The sequence below is a fragment of the Oncorhynchus mykiss genome, chromosome 13 (genome assembly GCF_057628025.1).
Source record: "Oncorhynchus mykiss isolate SJ-2025 chromosome 13, ASM5762802v1, whole genome shotgun sequence".
In the NCBI taxonomy this organism is placed as follows: Eukaryota; Metazoa; Chordata; class Actinopteri; order Salmoniformes; family Salmonidae; genus Oncorhynchus; species Oncorhynchus mykiss.
The window spans coordinates 74,005,650-74,025,971 of record NC_143034.1 but is presented as its reverse complement, the minus strand read 5'-3'; the positions used below and the strand labels follow the sequence as shown (position 1 = coordinate 74,025,971).

Genomic DNA, 20,322 nt, shown 5'->3' with positions numbered 1-20,322 from the left:
CTAGGTGTTTAACTAAATGTGTTGCTAGTTGTTTAACTAAACACAGTTGCTAGTTGTTTAACTATATGTAGTTGCTAGTTGTTTAACTAAACACAGTTGCTAGTTGTTTAACTAAATGTAGTTGCTAGTTGTTTGACTAAATGTAGTTGCTAGTTGTTTAACTAAATGTAGTTGCTAGTTGTTTAACTAAATGTAGTTGCTAGTTGTTTAACTAAATGTAGTTGCTAGTTGTTTAACTAAACACAGTTGCTAGTTGTTTAACTAAATGTAGCTGCTAGTTGTTTAACTAAATGTAGTTGCTAGTTGTTTAACTAAATGTAGTTGCTAGTTGTTTAACTAAATGTAGTTGCTAGGTGTTTAACTAAATGTAGTTGCTAGGTGTTTAACTAAATGTAGTTGCTAGTTGTTTAACTAAATGCAGTTGCTAGTTGTTTAACTACATGTAGTTGCATGCAGTTGCTAGGTGCAAATTAGCTTTTAGCCAATAAAGGGACACCGATCCCGAATAAGTTTTAATTAACTAAATATGTTGCTAGTTGTTTAACTAAATGTATTTGCTAGTTGTTCAGCTCAATGTGTTGCTAGATTTTGAGCAACATTTGTTGGAAGTTGTTCAAATAAATGTGTTGCTTGAGTGTTGCCTGTATACGATTCATTACACATGTATTTGAAACAGTAGGAGGAGTACAGTAGGATAGTGAGTACAGTAGGATATCTAATAAGAGTGGAACAAAGCATGCAGCCCCAGAATAATAATGTCATTATAGAGGCATGTCACAGGGCTCTGAAGAGGACTACAGTCCCAGAGTAATAATGTCATTATAGAGGCATGTCACAGGGCTCTGAAGAGGACTACAGACCCAGAGTAATAACGTCATTATAGAGGCATGTCACAGGGCTCTGAAGAGGACTACAGCCCCAGAGTAATAATGTCATTATAGAGGCATGTCACAGGGCTCTGAAGAGGACTACAGTCCCAGAGTAATAATGTCATTATAGAGGCATGTCACAGGGCTCTGAAGAGGACTACAGTCCCAGAGTAATAATGTCATTATAGAGGCATGTCACAGGGCTCTGAAGAGGACTACAGACCCAGAGTAATAACGTCATTATAGAGGCATGTCACAGGGCTCTGAAGAGGACTACAGCCCCAGAGTAATAATGTCATTATAGAGGCATGTCACAGGGCTCTGAAGAGGACTACAGCCCCAGAGTAATAATGTCATTATAGAGGCATGTCACAGGGCTCTGAAGAGGACTACAGCCCATATAGTAACAGTAATAATAATAGTAATAATGTCATTATAGAGGCATGTGACAGGGCTCTGAAGAGGACTACAGCCCCAGAGTAATAATGTCATTATAGAGGCATGTCACAGGGCTCTGAAGAGGACTACAGCCCCAGAGTAATAATGTCATTATAGAGGCATGTCACAGGGCTCTGAAGAGGACTACAGTCCCAGAGTAATAATGTCATTATAGAGGCATGTCACAGGGCTCTGAAGAGGACTACAGCCCATAGAGTAATAATGCCACATTATAGAGGCATGTCACAGGGCTCTGAAGAGGACTACATCCCCAGAGTAATAATGTCATTATAGAGGCATGTCACAGGGCTCTGAAGAGGACTACAGCCCATAGAGTAATAATAATAATAATAATAATAATGTCAACAGCACAACGTCATTAAAGAAGTTACCCACTTCCTCTTTTGATATTTATATCTACTAGAGAATTCATTGATAATTAAGAAGTACTGTAATCCAATTCATTTTTCATTACAATCTACAGACGTTTGAATGAGTCTAATCAGTCTTCTGAAATCTATTCCGTCCCAACAGGTCATTCGTGTCAATTGTCATTTTTTATAGACAGTATTTTTGTTTTCAGGAACTGAAAGAGAGAGATGTAAAACAGGTAAAAATAGACTTTCACAAGCTGTTTTACATACAGTGTTACTGTGCTGTACAAACAGGATGCTGGTCCTTGTATCTACGCAGACATCAACTGTGGCGGTCAGAGAACACGTTGCAGCTCTGCATTCAGTTCTTCATTGTCTGTGGGACATTTTATAGTTTCTTTACTTTTGGAACCAAACTAACCATTAAATATTTACTCCTGTTACCTTGAGATACAATTCAACTGCAGGTTGAAAGGGTTAGTTACCAAGGAGGAACCCATCTGACAAACAACAAGAAGACGAGAGACTCCATACTGTTTACAGCGTTCATAAGGGTTTTACTGTATCAAACCAACGTCCTAGAGATATCCACCGGAACCAAATTATTCTGACAATTATCTCAGTAGATTTGACTGACGTTGGAAGAGATGAGATCTATGTTTTCCCACCCTGCCGTCCTGTTCCTGTGGATTCAGAGTTCTAATGGATGGATGCATCCTAAATGCCAGATTTATGACAGTAGTGAAGACTTGGAACACTTTCCCACCTGGATCTGCAGCCAACTACCTCATCATGCAGAACGTTACACTGCTGCCTGTCAAGATGTCACAGCCATCGAGGAGGATCTACTTGGACTTCCCCCTAATATCAATACCCTCTGCATATCTATGACACATGGTGAAAATAGAGCCATGTCTCTGGGCTTTTTCTCTCAGTTTCAGGATCTGGAGTACCTGTACATTGATGGCTGTTTTACTCAAATCCTTCCATCTGGGAACAGTCACCTTCCAAATCTGCAACATATGCACTTAGGTAAATGGGGAACTGACTCAGATTGCTGTGAATGTCATATTGGGCCCCATACATTCAGAGATCTCGTCAACCTAAGTCATTTGACTCTTTGGAGTTATAGACTGTCAGCAATGTCCCCGGATGTTTTTCATGGCATTCCTCTGTTACAAAGTCTCATCATTAGGGAACCCTGTTTAGAGGATTTGTCAGAGATAGCATGCAGAATAATGAATATTAAGTCACTTGTTAGGTTATATGTAGACGCAACAAACATACGATCGTTAATCATTTCAAACTGCTCTGTCTTAAACACCAACGAAAGCATGACACCTGTTTATATAAATCTAGCGAGGGTTGACTTATCATTTGGTGAAATAACACATATAGAGGAAGGTTCACTGGCTTGGCTCCAGAACCTCACAAGATTAACAGGGGATTTCAGCCAGGAAGTCCTACTGGACCTTCCCCTGTCTGGGATAAAACAAATCCAGGTCCTCAGTTGCTATGGGATCAATGTCATTGATATTGAAAGTATCTGTAATGTAGTGTTTTTGCTTTCAATCAAGAAAATATTAGTAAACAATTTCAATGCAAGCAGCCTCTCTATGTCCAGTATTGAATTGTGCACTGGGCTAGAATATATGTATTTAAGTGTACCTTTGTCTTTCCATCCTACTACCCATTTGGATTGGCATTTTATTTCCAGTCTCAAAAACCTTAATCAATTAAACATAGACGGCCTGGAAGACAACAGACTTGATATTTGCTCCTTCCAAAAACAACCAATAACATGGTTAACAAATCTCACTTTAGGGTTGAAAAATCAAATGCTTTTTGCTAAACAATTTATCTGTCTTGTTAAGCTGCAGTATCTGGATATTAAACATAATTTAATTTCAAACATTGAAGACTTTGCTTTCCTGGGATTGACGAATCTGGAGTCCTTAGACATTACAAGTAATAAGATAACACAGATAAATACAAACACATTTTATGGTTTACATAGTTTGACATGGTTAGACCTCAGGAACAATCCACTTATTCACAACATTGAGGCAAAGTCTTTCACACACCTCATGTCTCTTAGACAAGTGTTTCTCGGGCAAGTGCACAACCCACTAACAGAACCTGTGATCAAGCTGAATCTGACACTTATATTTGGTGGCATTCTGAGTCAGCTGACTCATCTGTACATTAGTTCAGCTATGAGGCCAATGCAGTTGACTATCGGCAGTAACATCACATCTAAACAGAACCTGAGTCTCCAGCTCAAAGGCCAGATGGTGTCATTTCAGGACTGTGACAGACCTTTCTTTCAGTCTGTAACCCATCTTCATGCTGATGCTGAAGAATTCCTTTGTGGATCTGAATTCATGGGAAAGTACTTCACGTCTGTGGAGACATTTGACTACAGATCGAAGCTTTCAGCTAAAAGGGTTGATTTAACATCAATTAATCAGCTGATTCACCTGAGGAAACTGACTCTACGACAGGTGGATCTTTTAATACAGCGTTCTGCCGACATCATTTTTCACAACTTGACCAAACTGGAGGATCTGGAAATTTACCACTGCAGGATTTACTCTTTAGAGGGGAGTTTAACTAAAGACTTGAAATCTTTGAAAAGAGTGTATTTGCATATAGAGAACATTTATAATGTATTCTATAGCTTTACTGAACCTCTCTCTAGTCTTCAGCATTTGACGTTTAATAATTTACAGATGTTTTGCAGTTGTGACAATGCTTGGCTCATTACATGGGCAAAGGGGTGCAGGCAGGTTGAAGTGATCATGCTTGGTTCGTATTCTAAAACCGGTATGTATGCTTTGGAGGACTTGATATGCTTGTCGGACAATGGAATAGACACACCTAATTTTGTCAGGTACACAGAAGCCAACTGCACAACAGAGGTTGGCTTTGTGCTCTTTGTTGCGACTGGCCTGGGAGTCCTGTTCTTCATGCTGGTGGTGTTGGTCCATAACCTGGCCGGCCCCTACCTCCTCCCCCTCTACCACATAACCCTTGGCTGGCTATTAGAAGCCATGCGATCCAACACCAGGGGGCGCTACCACTATGATGCGTTTGTCTCCTACAGCGGGAAGGACGAGCACTGGGTGGTGGAGGAGCTGCTTCCCAATCTGGAGCAGAGGGGTCCTCCTTTCCTGCGCCTCTGTCTGCACAGCAGGGACTTCCAGCTGGGGAAGGACATTGTGGAGAACATCACAGACAGCCTCTACCGGAGCCGCCACACTCTCTGCCTAGTCAGCCGCCACTACCTACGCAGTAACTGGTGCTCTCTGGAGATGAAGCTGGCCACCTACAGGCTGCAGGTGGAACAAAGGGACATCCTCCTCCTGGTCTTCCTGGAGAAGATCCCCCCTCGCCGTCTGTCTGCCCACCACAGGCTGGCTCGCCTGCTGAAAACCAGGACTTATCTGGACTGGCCCCAGGACCCCCTTCAGCACCAGGCATTCTGGGACAGACTGTGGGCTAAACTGAAACCTCCGACTGAGCATGAGATCGGAGGTTGATGTAGAACCCTGTGGACTGAAGCATGAGATCAGAGGTTGATGCAGAACCTTGTGGACCTAAATGTGACATCAGAGGTTGATGTTGAACCTTGTGGACTGAAGCATGAGATCAGAGGTTGATGTAGAACCTTGGGTATAGAAATTTGACTTCAGAGGTTGATGTAGGACTGTGTAGACTGAATTGTGTCTTCAGAGGTTGATGTAGGACCTTGTGGACTGAAATGTGACATGAGAAGATGATGTTTAACCTTGTGGACTGAAATGTGACATCATAAGTTGATGTAGAACTTTGTGGACTGAATGTGACATGCAATGTTGACACATATGTTGAGCTGTTGAATTTGTTGTTAAAAGTCCTCCGTACAAAATGTCTACCACTGTTTGAAATTTGTTTTGTCAATTCCTTTTAAATGCTCTGTCTGGAGTTTACTCTTTGTGATTCATCTGAAATTACTTTTAATAGCCTTATTTAAATTTCTCATAAAAAGCCCCAAAAAAACGTTAATTCCCAAAATTTTATCAGATCCTATTTGTGTTGTTAGTTGTTTAACTAAAATGCAGTAGCTAGATGTTTAACTCAATGTGTTGCTAGTTGTTTAACTAAATGTACTTGCGAGTTGTTTAGCTAAATCATGTTGCCATTTGTTTAAATAAATGTGTTGCTATTTGTTCAACTAATTGTAGTTGCTAGTTAACTAAATGTATCTTTTAGCTGTTTAACTAAAGGTAGTTGCTTGTTGTTTAACATTTTGTAGATGCTAGTTGTTTAACTAAATGTAGCTGCTAGTTGTATAACTAAATCTAGTTGCTAGTTGTTTAACTAAATGTGTTGCTAGTTGTTTAATTAAATGTAGTTGCTATTTCTTTAACCAATTGTAGTTTCTATTTGTTTACCTAAATGTAGTTGCTAGTTGTTTAGCTAAATGTGTTGCTAGTTGTTTAACTAACGGTGTTGCTTGAGTGTAGCCTGTATATGGTTCATGGCACATATATTTGATACATTTCCCCTTTCTGGACAATGAAGTAATTTCTGCGCAATATTGGAGGAAACATAGTTTTATTGTGGTATTTCATTACTGTTTATGCTTTTGATAAAGGCTTTCATCCAAAATGTTGGAAACTGTCTTCTGTTTCTGTTTTTAAATAAAGAGCATCCCTGCATTAGAATAACTCATTGTATTGTTCTATTCTAGAATGCCTCCATATTCTCTATTCTATAAGTTCTTAGATCTGACACATGCAGAACAGATAACTGTCTCTAACTGAGGCCAGCTTTCAGCAGCTTGCCCAGGCTATCAATGCTCTGACTACAGTAGACCACAGAGTAAGCCTGATATGTCTGGTTAACCTCCATTATCATGGTGTATGATGGAGACTCCAGCCTTATCAGTTCTAGTCACAGATAAGCATCATCCCTCCAGCTAAAGGTCAGGTCTTCCCCGGTGGTAACCTTGCCTGAGACCTGAAGAATTATTCTACTAGAGTCCTAGGCTTGAGTTCAGTTTTAATTTCATCTTTATTTTACCAGGTATTTTGACAGAGAACACATCTTCATTTACATTAACAACCTGGGGAATAGTTACAGGGGAGAGGAGGGATGAGCCAAAGCTGGGGAGAGTTAGATGGTCATGACGGTATGAGGTCCAGATTAGAAATATAGCCAGGATATCGGGGTTAACACCTCTACTCGTATGATAAGTCCTACATGTACAAATAACCTCAACTAACCTGTAACCGTGAAAACTGACTCAGTACCTCTACCCCTGCACACTGAGTCAGTGTCAGTACCCCACACACTGACTAAGTACCTGTACCCCCACACACTGACTCAGTACCTGTAACCCTGCACACTGACTCAGTACCTGTAACCCTGCACACTGACTCAGTACCTGCAACCCTGCACACTGACTCAGTACCTGTACCCAGCACACTGATGACTCATTACCTATACCCCTGCACACTGACTCAGTACCTGTACCCCTGCACACTGACTCAGTACCTGTACCCCTGCACACTGACTCAGTACCTGTACCCCACACACTGACTAAGTACTTGTACCCCCACACACTGACTCAGTACCTGTACCCCCGCACACTGACTCAGTACCTGTACCCCACACACTGACTAAGTACCTGTACCCTCGCACACTGACTCAGTACCTGTACCCCAGCACACTGACTCGGTACCGGTGCCCCAGCACACTGACTCGGTACCGGTGCCCCTGCACACTGACTCAGTACCTGTACCCCAGCACACTGACTCAGTACCTGTACCCCAGCACACTGACTCGGTACCGGTGCCCCAGCACACTGACTCGGTACCGGTGCCCCAGCACACTGACTCGGTACCGGTGCCCCTGTATATAACCTCATTATTGTTATTCTAATTGTGTTACTTTTAATTATTACTTTTTATTTTAGTCTACCTGGTAAATATTTTCTTTAGCTCTGCATCCATTTCTTCAATGACCATGGAACATTTTATTGTTACTTTACTTTTGGAACCAAACTAACCATTACATATTTACTCCGGTTAACTTGAGATACAATTCAACTGCAGGGTGAAAGGGAAGAACACTGGAACAACCAAAAGGTATGAACTGCTGTTAGTTACCAAGGAGGAACCCATCTGACAAACAACAAGAAGACGAGAGACTCCATACTGTTTACAGCGTTCATAAGGGTTTTACTGTATCAAACCAACGTCCTACAGAGATCCACCGGAACCAAACTATTCTGACAATTATCTCTATGTTTTCCCACCCTGCCGTCCTGTTCCTGTGGATTCAGAGTTCAAGTGTAACGCTCCGGGTGTCGTGGGTGTGGAGTCAGACGCAGGAAACAGAGAGTGCGATGCTGTGCTCTTTAATGCACCAAAACGCAACACGGTATGCTCACAACCAAAAATACACAACCAGGAACAAACACGTTCCTCTACTACCAAACAGAAGGTCACAATAATGAATCCCACACAAAGAACCAGGCGGGCCCGGCTGACTAATAAAGCCTCCCTAATTATACCCAACACAAAACAGGTGTACTCAATAAACACATAAGGAGGGGGAGAAAAGAATCAGTGGCAGCTAGTAAGCCGGCCCTGAAGGGGAGCCACCTTCGGTCGGAGTCGTGACATCAAGTGGATGGATGCATCCTAAATGCCTTTCGGTTACTGGCCCAACTCTCTAACCACTAGGCTACCTGCCACCCAAACAATTAAACAATTAAACAATTAGCAACATACTTAGTCAAACAACCAGCAACACATTTAGTTAAATAACTACCAGCTACATTTAGTTAAACAACTAGCAACACATTTAGTAAAATCACTAGCAACACATTTAGTTAAATAACTTGCAATTACATTTAGTTAAATAACTACCAGCTATATTGAGTTAAACAACTAGCAATGATATTTAGTTAAACAACTAGCAACACATTGAGTTAAACAACTAGCCACTATATTTAGTTAAACAACTAGCAACTACATTGAGTTAAACAACTAGCAACACATTGAGTTAAACAACTAGCCACTATATTTAGTTAAACAACTAGCAACACATTTAGTTAAACAACTAGCAACTACATTTAGTTAAACACCTAGCAACTACATTTAGTTAAACAACTAGCAACTAAATTGAGTTAAACAACTAGCAACTACATTTAGTTAAACAACTAGCAACTAAATTGAGTTAAACAACTAGCCACTATATTTAGTTAAACAAATAGATTTAATATTTTATTTTATCTTTATTTTGCTACGCACGTCAGTTAAGATCAAATTCTTATATACAATGACGGCCTAGAAACAATGGGTTATCTGCCTTGTACAGCGGCAGAACAACAGGTTTTTAACTTGTCAGCTTGTGGATTTGACCTTTCGGTTACTGGCCCAACGTTCTAACCACTAGGCTACCTTCCGCCCCAAACAATTACACAATTAAACAATTAGCAACATACTTAGTTAAACAACAAGCAACACATTTAGTCAAACAACTAGCAACTACATTTAGTTAAACAACTAGCAACTACATTTAGTTAAACAACTAGCAACTGCATTTAGTTAAACAACTAGCAACTAAATTTAGTTAAACAACTAGCCACTATATTTAGTTAAACAACTAGCCACTATATTTAGTTAAAGAAACAATTAAACAATTAAACAATTAGCAACATACTTAGTTAAACAACAAGCAACACATTTAGTCAAACAACTAGCAACTACATTTAGTTAAACAACTAGCAACTACATTTAGTTAAACAACTAGCCACTATATTGAGTTAAACAACTAGCAACTGCATTTAGTTAAACAACTAGCAACACATTTACTTAAACAACTAACAACACATTTAGTTAAAAGATGTAATTAAATAACTAGCAACTACTTCAGTTAAACAACTAGCAACAACATTTCTTAAACAAATAACAAAAGATTGAGTTGGTAACCTAGCAACTAGTATGTTTAACAGCAACTAGTATGTTTAATAGCTACTAGTATGTTTAACAGCAACTAGTATGTTTAATAGCTACTAGTATGTTTAACAGCAACTAGTATGTTTAACAGGTACTAGTATGTTTAACAGAAACTAGTATGTTTACAAGAAACTAGTATGTTTAACAGCAACTAGTATGTTTAACAGCTACTAGTATGTTTAACAGCAACTAGTATGTTTAACAGCTACTAGTATGTTTAACAGCAACTAGTATGTTTAACAGCTACTAGTATGTTTAACAGCTACTAGTATGTTTAACAGCTACTAGTATGTTTAATAGCTACTAGTATGTTTAACAGCAACTAGTATGTTTAACAGCTACTAGTATGTTTAACAGCTACTAGTATGTTTAACAGCTACTAGTATGTTTAACAGCTACTAGTATGTTTAACAGCTACTAGTATGTTTAATAGCAACTAGTATGTTTAACAGCAACTAGTATGTTTAACAGCTACTAGTATGTTTAACAGCTACTAGTATGTTTAACAGCTACTAGTATGTTTAACAGCTACTAGTATGTTTAACAGCAACTAGTATGTTTAACAGCTACTAGTATGTTTAACAGCTACTAGTATGTTTAACAGAACCTAGTGTGTTTAACAGCTACTAGTATGTTTAACAGCTACTAGTATGTTTAACAGCAACTAGTATGTTTAACAGCTACTAGTATGTTTAACAGCTACTAGTATGTTTAACAGAACCTAGTGTGTTTAACAGCTACTAGTATGTTTAACAGAACCTAGTATGTTTAACAGCTACTAGTATGTTTAACAGCAACTAGTATGTTTAACAGCTACTAGTATGTTTAACAGCAACTAGTATGTTTAACAGCTACTAGTATGTTTAACAGCTACTAGTATGTTTAACAGCTACTAGTATGTTTAACAGAACCTAGTGTGTTTAACAGCTACTAGTATGTTTAACAGCAACTAGTATGTTTAACAGCTACTAGTATGTTTAACAGCAACTAGTGTGTTTAACAGCTACTAGTATGTTTAACAGCAACTAGTATGTTTAACAGCAACTAGTATGTTTAACAGCAACTAGTATGTTTAACAGCAACTAGTATGTTTAACAGAACCTAGTATGTTTAACAGCAACTAGTATGTTTAACAGCAACTAGTATGTTTAACAGCAACTAGTATGTTTAACAGCAACTAGTATGTTTAACAGCAACTAGTATGTTTAACAGCAACTAGTATGTTTAACAGCTACTAGTATGTTTAACAGCTACTAGTATGTTTAACAGCAACTAGTATGTTTAACAGCAACTAGTATGTTTAACAGCTACTAGTATGTTTAACCGCTACTAGTATGTTTAACAGCAACTAGTATGTTTAACATCTACTAGTATGTTTAACAGCAACTAGTATGTTTAACAGCTACTAGTATGTTTAACAGCTACTAGTATGTTTAACAGCTACTAGTGTGTTTAACAGCTACTAGTATGTTTAACAGCTACTAGTATGTTTAACAGCTACTAGTGTGTTTAACAGCTACTAGTATGTTTAACAGCAACTAGTATGTTTAACAGCAACTAGTATGTTTAACAGCAACTAGTATGTTTAACAGCAACTAGTATGTTTAACAGCAACTAGTATGTTTAACAGCTACTAGTATGTTTAACAGCTACTAGTATGTTTAACAGCTACTAGTATGTTTAACAGCTACTAGTAGGTTTAACAGCAACTAGTATGTTTAACAGCTACTAGTATGTTTAACAGCTACTAGTATGTTTAACAGCAACTAGTATGTTTAACAGCTACTAGTATGTTTAACAGCAACTAGTATGTTTAACAGAACCTAGTATGTTTAACAGCTACTAGTATGTTTAACAGCAACTAGTATGTTTAACAGCTACTAGTATGTTTAACAGCAACTAGTATGTTTAACAGCTACTAGTATGTTTAACAGCTACTAGTATGTTTAACAGCTACTAGTATGTTTAACAGCTACTAGTATGTTTAACAGCTACTAGTATGTTTAACAGCTACTAGTATGTTTAACAGAACCTAGTGTGTTTAACAGCTACTAGTATGTTTAACAGAACCTAGTATGTTTAACAGCTACTAGTATGTTTAACAGCAACTAGTATGTTTAACAGCTACTAGTATGTTTAACAGCTACTAGTATGTTTAACAGCTACTAGTATGTTTAACAGCTACTAGTATGTTTAACAGCAACTAGTATGTTTAACAGCTACTAGTATGTTTAACAGCTACTAGTATGTTTAACAGCTACTAGTATGTTTAACAGCTACTAGTATGTTTAATATCTACTAGTATGTTTAACAGCAACTAGTATGTTTAACAGCTACTAGTATGTTTAACAGCTACTAGTATGTTTAACAGCTACTAGTATGTTTAACAGCTACTAGTATGTTTAATAGCAACTAGTATGTTTAACAGCAACTAGTATGTTTAACAGCTACTAGTATGTTTAACAGCTACTAGTATGTTTAACAGCTACTAGTATGTTTAACAGCTACTAGTATGTTTAACAGCAACTAGTATGTTTAACAGCTACTAGTATGTTTAACAGAACCTAGTGTTTAACAGCTACTAGTATGTTTAACAGAACCTAGTATGTTTAACAGCTACTAGTATGTTTAACAGCTACTAGTATGTTTAACAGCAACTAGTATGTTTAACAGCTACTAGTATGTTTAACAGCAACTAGTATGTTTAACAGCTACTAGTATGTTTAACAGCTACTAGTATGTTTAACAGCTACTAGTATGTTTAACAGAACCTAGTGTGTTTAACAGCTACTAGTATGTTTAACAGCAACTAGTATGTTTAACAGCTACTAGTATGTTTAACAGCAACTAGTGTGTTTAACAGCTACTAGTATGTTTAACAGCAACTAGTATGTTTAACAGCAACTAGTATGTTTAACAGCAACTAGTATGTTTAACAGCAACTAGTATGTTTAACAGAACCTAGTATGTTTAACAGCAACTAGTATGTTTAACAGCAACTAGTATGTTTAACAGCAACTAGTATGTTTAACAGCAACTAGTATGTTTAACAGCAACTAGTATGTTTAACAGCTACTAGTATGTTTAACAGCTACTAGTATGTTTAACAGAACCTAGTATGTTTAACAGCAACTAGTATGTTTAACAGCTACTAGTATGTTTAACAGCTACTAGTATGTTTAACAGCAACTAGTATGTTTAACAGCAACTAGTATGTTTAACAGCTACTAGTATGTTTAACAGCTACTAGTATGTTTAACAGCAACTAGTATGTTTAACATCTACTAGTATGTTTAACAGCAACTAGTATGTTTAACAGCTACTAGTATGTTTAACAGCTACTAGTATGTTTAACAGCTACTAGTATGTTTAACAGCAACTAGTATGTTTAACAGCTACTAGTATGTTTAAAAGCAACTAGTATGTTTAACAGCAACTAGTATGTTTAACAGCAACTAGTATGTTTAACAGCTACTAGTATGTTTAACAGCTACTAGTATGTTTAACAGCTACTAGTATGTTTAACAGCTACTAGTATGTTTAACAGCTACTAGTGTGTTTAACAGCTACTAGTATGTTTAACAGCAACTAGAATGTTTAACAGCAAATAGTATGTTTAACAGCAACTAGTATGTTTAACAGCAACTAGTATGTTTAACAGCAACTATTATGTTTAACAGCTACTAGTATGTTTAACAGCAACTAGTATGTTTAACAGCTACTAGTATGTTTAACAGCAACTAGTATGTTTAACAGCAACTAGTATGTTTAACAGCAACTAGTATGTTTAACAGCAACTAGTATGTTTAACAGCTACTAGTATGTTTAACAGCTACTAGTATGTTTAACAGCTACTAGTATGTTTAACAGCTACTAGTATGTTTAACAGCAACTAGTATGTTTAACAGCAACTAGTATGTTTAACAGCTACTAGTATGTTTAACAGCAACTAGTATGTTTAACAGAACCTAGTATGTTTAACAGCTACTAGTATGTTTAACAGCAACTAGTATGTTTAACAGCAACTAGTATGTTTAACAGCAACTAGTATGTTTAACAGCTACTAGTATGTTTAACAGCTACTAGTATGTTTAACAGAACCTAGTATGTTTAACAGCAACTAGTATGTTTAACAGCTACTAGTATGTTTAACAGCTACTAGTATGTTTAACAGCAACTAGTATGTTTAACAGCAACTAGTATGTTTAACAGCTACTAGTATGTTTAACAGCTACTAGTATGTTTAACAGAACCTAGTATGTTTAACAGCTACTAGTATGTTTAACAGCAACTAGTATGTTTAACAGCTACTAGTATGTTTAACAGCTACTAGTATGTTTAACAGCAACTAGTATGTTTAACAGCAACTAGTATGTTTAACAGCGACTAGTATGTTTAACAGCAACTAGTATGTTTAACAGCTACTAGTATGTTTAACAGCTACTGGTATGTTTAACAGCTACTAGTATGTTTAACAGCTACTAGTATGTTTAACAGCAACTAGTATGTTTAACAGCTACTAGTATGTTTAACAGCTACTAGTATGTTTAACAGCTACTAGTATGTTTAACAGCTACTAGTATGTTTAACAGCAACTAGTATGTTTAACAGCTACTAGTATGTTTAACAGCAACTAGTATGTTTAACAGCTACTAGTATGTTTAACAGCTACTAGTATGTTTAACAGCTACTAGTATGTTTAACAGCAACTAGTATGTTTAACAGCTACTAGTATGTTTAACAGCTACTAGTATGTTTAACAGCTACTAGTATGTTTAACAGCTACTAGTATGTTTAACAGCTACTAGTATGTTTAACAGCAACTAGTATGTTTAACAGCTACTAGTATGTTTAACAGCAACTAGTATGTTTAACAGCAACTAGTATGTTTAACAGCAACTAGTATGCTTAACAGCAACTAGTATGTTTAACAGCTACTAGTATGTTTAACAGCAACTAGTATGTTTAACAGCAACTAGTATGTTTAACAGCTACTAGTATGTTTAACAGCAACTAGTGTGTTTAACATCTACTAGTATGTTTAACAGCAACTAGTATGTTTAACAGCTACTAGTATGTTTAACAGCTACTAGTATGTTTAACAGCTACTAGTATGTTTAACAGCAACTAGTATGTTTAACAGCTACTAGTATGTTTAAAAGCAACTAGTATGTTTAACAGCAACTAGTATGTTTAACAGCAACTAGTATGTTTAACAGCTACTAGTATGTTTAACAGCTACTAGTATGTTTAACAGCTACTAGTATGTTTAACAGCTACTAGTATGTTTAACAGCTACTAGTATGTTTAACAGCTACTAGTGTGTTTAACAGCTACTAGTATGTTTAACAGCAACTAGTATGTTTAACAGCAACTAGTATGTTTAACAGCAACTAGTATGTTTAACAGCAACTAGTATGTTTAACAGCTACTAGTATGTTTAACAGCAACTAGTATGTTTAACAGCTACTAGTATGTTTAACAGCAACTAGTATGTTTAACAGCAACTAGTATGTTTAACAGCAACTAGTATGTTTAACAGCAACTAGTATGTTTAACAGCTACTAGTATGTTTAACAGCTACTAGTATGTTTAACAGCTACTAGTATGTTTAACAGCTACTAGTAGGTTTAACAGCAACTAGTATGTTTAACAGCTACTAGTATGTTTAACAGCTACTAGTATGTTTAACAGCAACTAGTATGTTTAACAGCTACTAGTATGTTTAACAGCAACTAGTATGTTTAACAGAACCTAGTATGTTTAACAGCTACTAGTATGTTTAACAGCAACTAGTATGTTTAACAGCTACTAGTATGTTTAACAGCAACTAGTATGTTTAACAGCTACTAGTATGTTTAACAGCTACTAGTATGTTTAACAGCTACTAGTATGTTTAACAGCTACTAGTATGTTTAACAGCTACTAGTATGTTTAACAGCTACTAGTATGTTTAACAGAACCTAGTGTGTTTAACAGCTACTAGTATGTTTAACAGAACCTAGTATGTTTAACAGCTACTAGTATGTTTAACAGCAACTAGTATGTTTAACAGCTACTAGTATGTTTAACAGCTACTAGTATGTTTAACAGCTACTAGTATGTTTAACAGCTACTAGTATGTTTAACAGCAACTAGTATGTTTAACAGCTACTAGTATGTTTAACAGCTACTAGTATGTTTAACAGCTACTAGTATGTTTAATATCTACTAGTATGTTTAACAGCAACTAGTATGTTTAACAGCTACTAGTATGTTTAACAGCTACTAGTATGTTTAACAGCTACTAGTATGTTTAACAGCTACTAGTATGTTTAACAGCTACTAGTATGTTTAATAGCAACTAGTATGTTTAACAGCAACTAGTATGTTTAACAGCTACTAGTATGTTTAACAGCTACTAGTATGTTTAACAGCTACTAGTATGTTTAACAGCTACTAGTATGTTTAACAGCAACTAGTATGTTTAACAGCTACTAGTATGTTTAACAGAACCTAGTGTGTTTAACAGCTACTAGTATGTTTAACAGAACCTAGTATGTTTAACAGCTACTAGTATGTTTAACAGCTACTAGTATGTTTAACAGCAACTAGTATGTTTAACAGCTACTAGTATGTTTAACAGCAACTAGTATGTTTAACAGCTACTAGTATGTTTAACAGCTACTAGTATGTTTAACAGCTACTAGTATGTTTAACAGAACCTAGTGTGTTTAACAGCTACTAGTATGTTTAACAGCAACTAGTATGTTTAACAGCTACTAGTATGTTTAACAGCAACTAGTGTGTTTAACAGCTACTAGTATGTTTAACAGCAACTAGTATGTTTAACAGCAACTAGTATGTTTAACAGCAACTAGTATGTTTAACAGCAACTAGTATGTTTAACAGAACCTAGTATGTTTAACAGCAACTAGTATGTTTAACAGCAACTAGTATGTTTAACAGCAACTAGTATGTTTAACAGCAACTAGTATGTTTAACAGCAACTAGTATGTTTAACAGCTACTAGTATGTTTAACAGCTACTAGTATGTTTAACAGAACCTAGTATGTTTAACAGCAACTAGTATGTTTAACAGCTACTAGTATGTTTAACAGCAACTAGTATGTTTAACAGCAACTAGTATGTTTAACAGCTACTAGTATGTTTATCAGCTACTAGTATGTTTAACAGCAACTAGTATGTTTAACATCTACTAGTATGTTTAACAGCAACTAGTATGTTTAACAGCTACTAGTATGTTTAACAGCTACTAGTATGTTTAACAGCTACTAGTATGTTTAACAGCAACTAGTATGTTTAACAGCTACTAGTATGTTTAAAAGCAACTAGTATGTTTAACAGCAACTAGTATGTTTAACAGCAACTAGTATGTTTAACAGCTACTAGTATGTTTAACAGCTACTAGTATGTTTAACAGCTACTAGTATGTTTAACAGCTACTAGTATGTTTAACAGCTACTAGTGTGTTTAACAGCTACTAGTATGTTTAACAGCAACTAGTATGTTTAACAGCAACTAGTATGTTTAACAGCAACTAGTATGTTTAACAGCAACTATTATGTTTAACAGCTACTAGTATGTTTAACAGCAACTAGTATGTTTAACAGCTACTAGTATGTTTAACAGCAACTAGTATGTTTAACAGCAACTAGTATGTTTAACAGCAACTAGTATGTTTAACAGCAACTAGTATGTTTAACAGCTACTAGTATGTTTAACAGCTACTAGTATGTTTAACAGCTACTAGTATGTTTAACAGCTACTAGTATGTTTAACAGCAACTAGTATGTTTAACAGCAACTAGTATGTTTAACAGCTACTAGTATGTTTAACAGCAACTAGTATGTTTAACAGAACCTAGTATGTTTAACAGCTACTAGTATGTTTAACAGCAACTAGTATGTTTAACAGCAACTAGTATGTTTAACAGCAACTAGTATGTTTAACAGCAACTAGTATGTTTAACAGCTACTAGTATGTTTAACAGCTACTAGTATGTTTAACAGAACCTAGTATGTTTAACAGCAACTAGTATGTTTAACAGCTACTAGTATGTTTAACAGCTACTAGTATGTTTAACAGCAACTAGTATGTTTAACAGCAACTAGTATGTTTAACAGCTACTAGTATGTTTAACAGCTACTAGTATGTTTAACAGAACCTAGTATGTTTAACAGCTACTAGTATGTTTAACAGCAACTAGTATGTTTAACAGCAACTAGTATGTTTAACAGCAACTAGTATGTTTAACAGCGACTAGTATGTTTAACAGCAACTAGTATGTTTAACAGCTACTAGTATGTTTAACAGCTACTGGTATGTTTAACAGCTACTAGTATGTTTAACAGCTACTAGTATGTTTAACAGCAACTAGTATGTTTAACAGCTACTAGTATGTTTAACAGCTACTAGTATGTTTAACAGCTACTAGTATGTTTAACAGCTACTAGTATGTTTAACAGCAACTAGTATGTTTAACAGCTACTAGTATGTTTAACAGCAACTAGTATGTTTAACAGCTACTAGTATGTTTAACAGCTACTAGTATGTTTAACAGCTACTAGTATGTTTAACAGCAACTAGTATGTTTAACAGCTACTAGTATGTTTAACAGCTACTAGTATGTTTAACAGCTACTAGTATGTTTAACAGCTACTAGTATGTTTAACAGCTACTAGTATGTTTAACAGCAACTAGTATGTTTAACAGCTACTAGTATGTTTAACAGCAACTAGTATGTTTAACAGCTACTAGTATGTTTAACAGCTACTAGTATGTTTAACAGCAACTAGTATGTTTAACAGCAACTAGTATGTTTAACAGCTACTAGTATGTTTAACAGCAACTAGTATGTTTAACAGCAACTAGTATGTTTAACAGCAACTAGTATGCTTAACAGCAACTAGTATGTTTAACAGCTACTAGTATGTTTAACAGCAACTAGTATGTTTAACAGCAACTAGTATGTTTAACAGCTACTAGTATGTTTAACAGCTACTAGTATGTTTAACAGCTACTAGTATGTTTAACAGCTACTAGTATGTTTAACAGCTACTAGTATGTTTAACAGCAACTAGTATGTTTAACAGCAACTAGTATGTTTAACAGCTACTAGTATGTTTAACAGCAACTAGTGTGTTTAACAGCTACTAGTATGTTTAACAGAACCTAGTATGTTTAACAGCTACTAGTATGTTTAACAGCTAATTGTATGTTTAACAGCTACTAGTATGTTTAACAGCTACTAGTATGTTTAACAGCTACTAGTATGTTTAACAGCAACTAGTATGTTTAACAGCTACTAGTATGTTTAACAGAACCTAGTATGTTTAACAGCTACTAGTATGTTTAACAGCTACTAGTATGTTTAACAGCAACTAGTATGTTTAACAGCAACTAGTATGTTTAACAGCTACTAGTGTGTTTAACAGCTACTAGTATGTTTAACAGCAACTAGTATGTTTAACAGCTACTAGTATGTTTAACAGCTACTAGTATGTTTAACAGCTACTAGTATGTTTAACAGCAACTAGTATGTTTAACAGCTACTAGTATGTTTAACAGCAACTAGTATGTTTAACAGCTACTAGTATGTTTAACAGCAACTAGTATGTTTAACAGCAACTAGTATGTTTAACAGCTACTAGTATGTTTAACAGCAACTAGTATGTTTAACAGCTACTAGTATGTTTAACAGAACCTAGTATGTTTAACAGCTACTAGTATGTTTAACAGCTACTAGTATGTTTAACAGCAACTAGTATGTTTAACAGCTACTAGTATGTTTAACAGCAACTAGTATGTTTAACAGAACCTAGTATGTTTAACAGCTACTAGTATGTTTAACAGCAACTAGTATGTTTAACAGAACCTAGTATGTTTAACAGCAACTAGTATGTTTAACAGCTACTAGTATGTTTAACAGCAACTAGTATGTTTAACAGCAACTAGTATGTTTAACAGCAACTAGTATGTTTAACAGCTACTAGTATGTTTAACAGCAACTAGTATGTTTAACAGCAACTAGTATGTTTAACAGCTACTAGTATGTTTAACAGAACCTAGTATGTTTAACAGCTACTAGTATGTTTAACAGCTACTAGTATGTTTAACAGCAACTAGTATGTTTAACAGCAACTAGTATGTTTAACAGCTACTAGTGTGTTTAACAGCTACTAGTATGTTTAACAGCAACTAGTATGTTTAACAGCTACTAGTATGTTTAACAGCTACTAGTATGTTTAACAGCTACTAGTATGTTTAACAGCAACTAGTATGTTTAACAGCTACTAGTATGTTTAACAGCAACTAGTATGTTTAACAGCTACTAGTATGTTTAACAGCAACTAGTATGTTTAACAGCAACTAGTATGTTTAACAGCTACTAGTATGTTTAACAGCAACTAGTATGTTTAACAGCTACTAGTATGTTTAACAGAACCTAGTATGTTTAACAGCTACTAGTATGTTTAACAGCTACTAGTATGTTTAACAGCAACTAGTATGTTTAACAGCTACTAGTATGTTTAACAGCAACTAGTATGTTTAACAGAACCTAGTATGTTTAACAGCTACTAGTATGTTTAACAGCAACTAGTATGTTTAACAGAACCTAGTATGTTT

General features: G+C 35.7%; 1 protein-coding gene across 1 annotated transcript; it reads left to right on the top strand.

Moving 5' to 3' along the window:
* The first annotated feature begins 1,951 nt into the window (after window positions 1-1,951).
* On the top strand, window positions 1,952-6,390 carry LOC118948631 (uncharacterized). Its single transcript, XM_036973366.2, has one exon. It carries the CDS (start codon window positions 2,329-2,331, stop codon window positions 5,221-5,223), a length of 2,895 nt encoding a protein of 964 aa, XP_036829261.2. The 5' UTR covers window positions 1,952-2,328; the 3' UTR covers window positions 5,224-6,390.
* The last annotated feature ends 13,932 nt before the right edge of the window (window positions 6,391-20,322 follow it).

Coding starts and splice junctions, on each gene's coding strand:
- LOC118948631 (XM_036973366.2), top strand. CDS start 2,329: ATGAGATCTATGTTTTCCCACCCTGCCGTCCTGTTCCTGTGGATTCAG.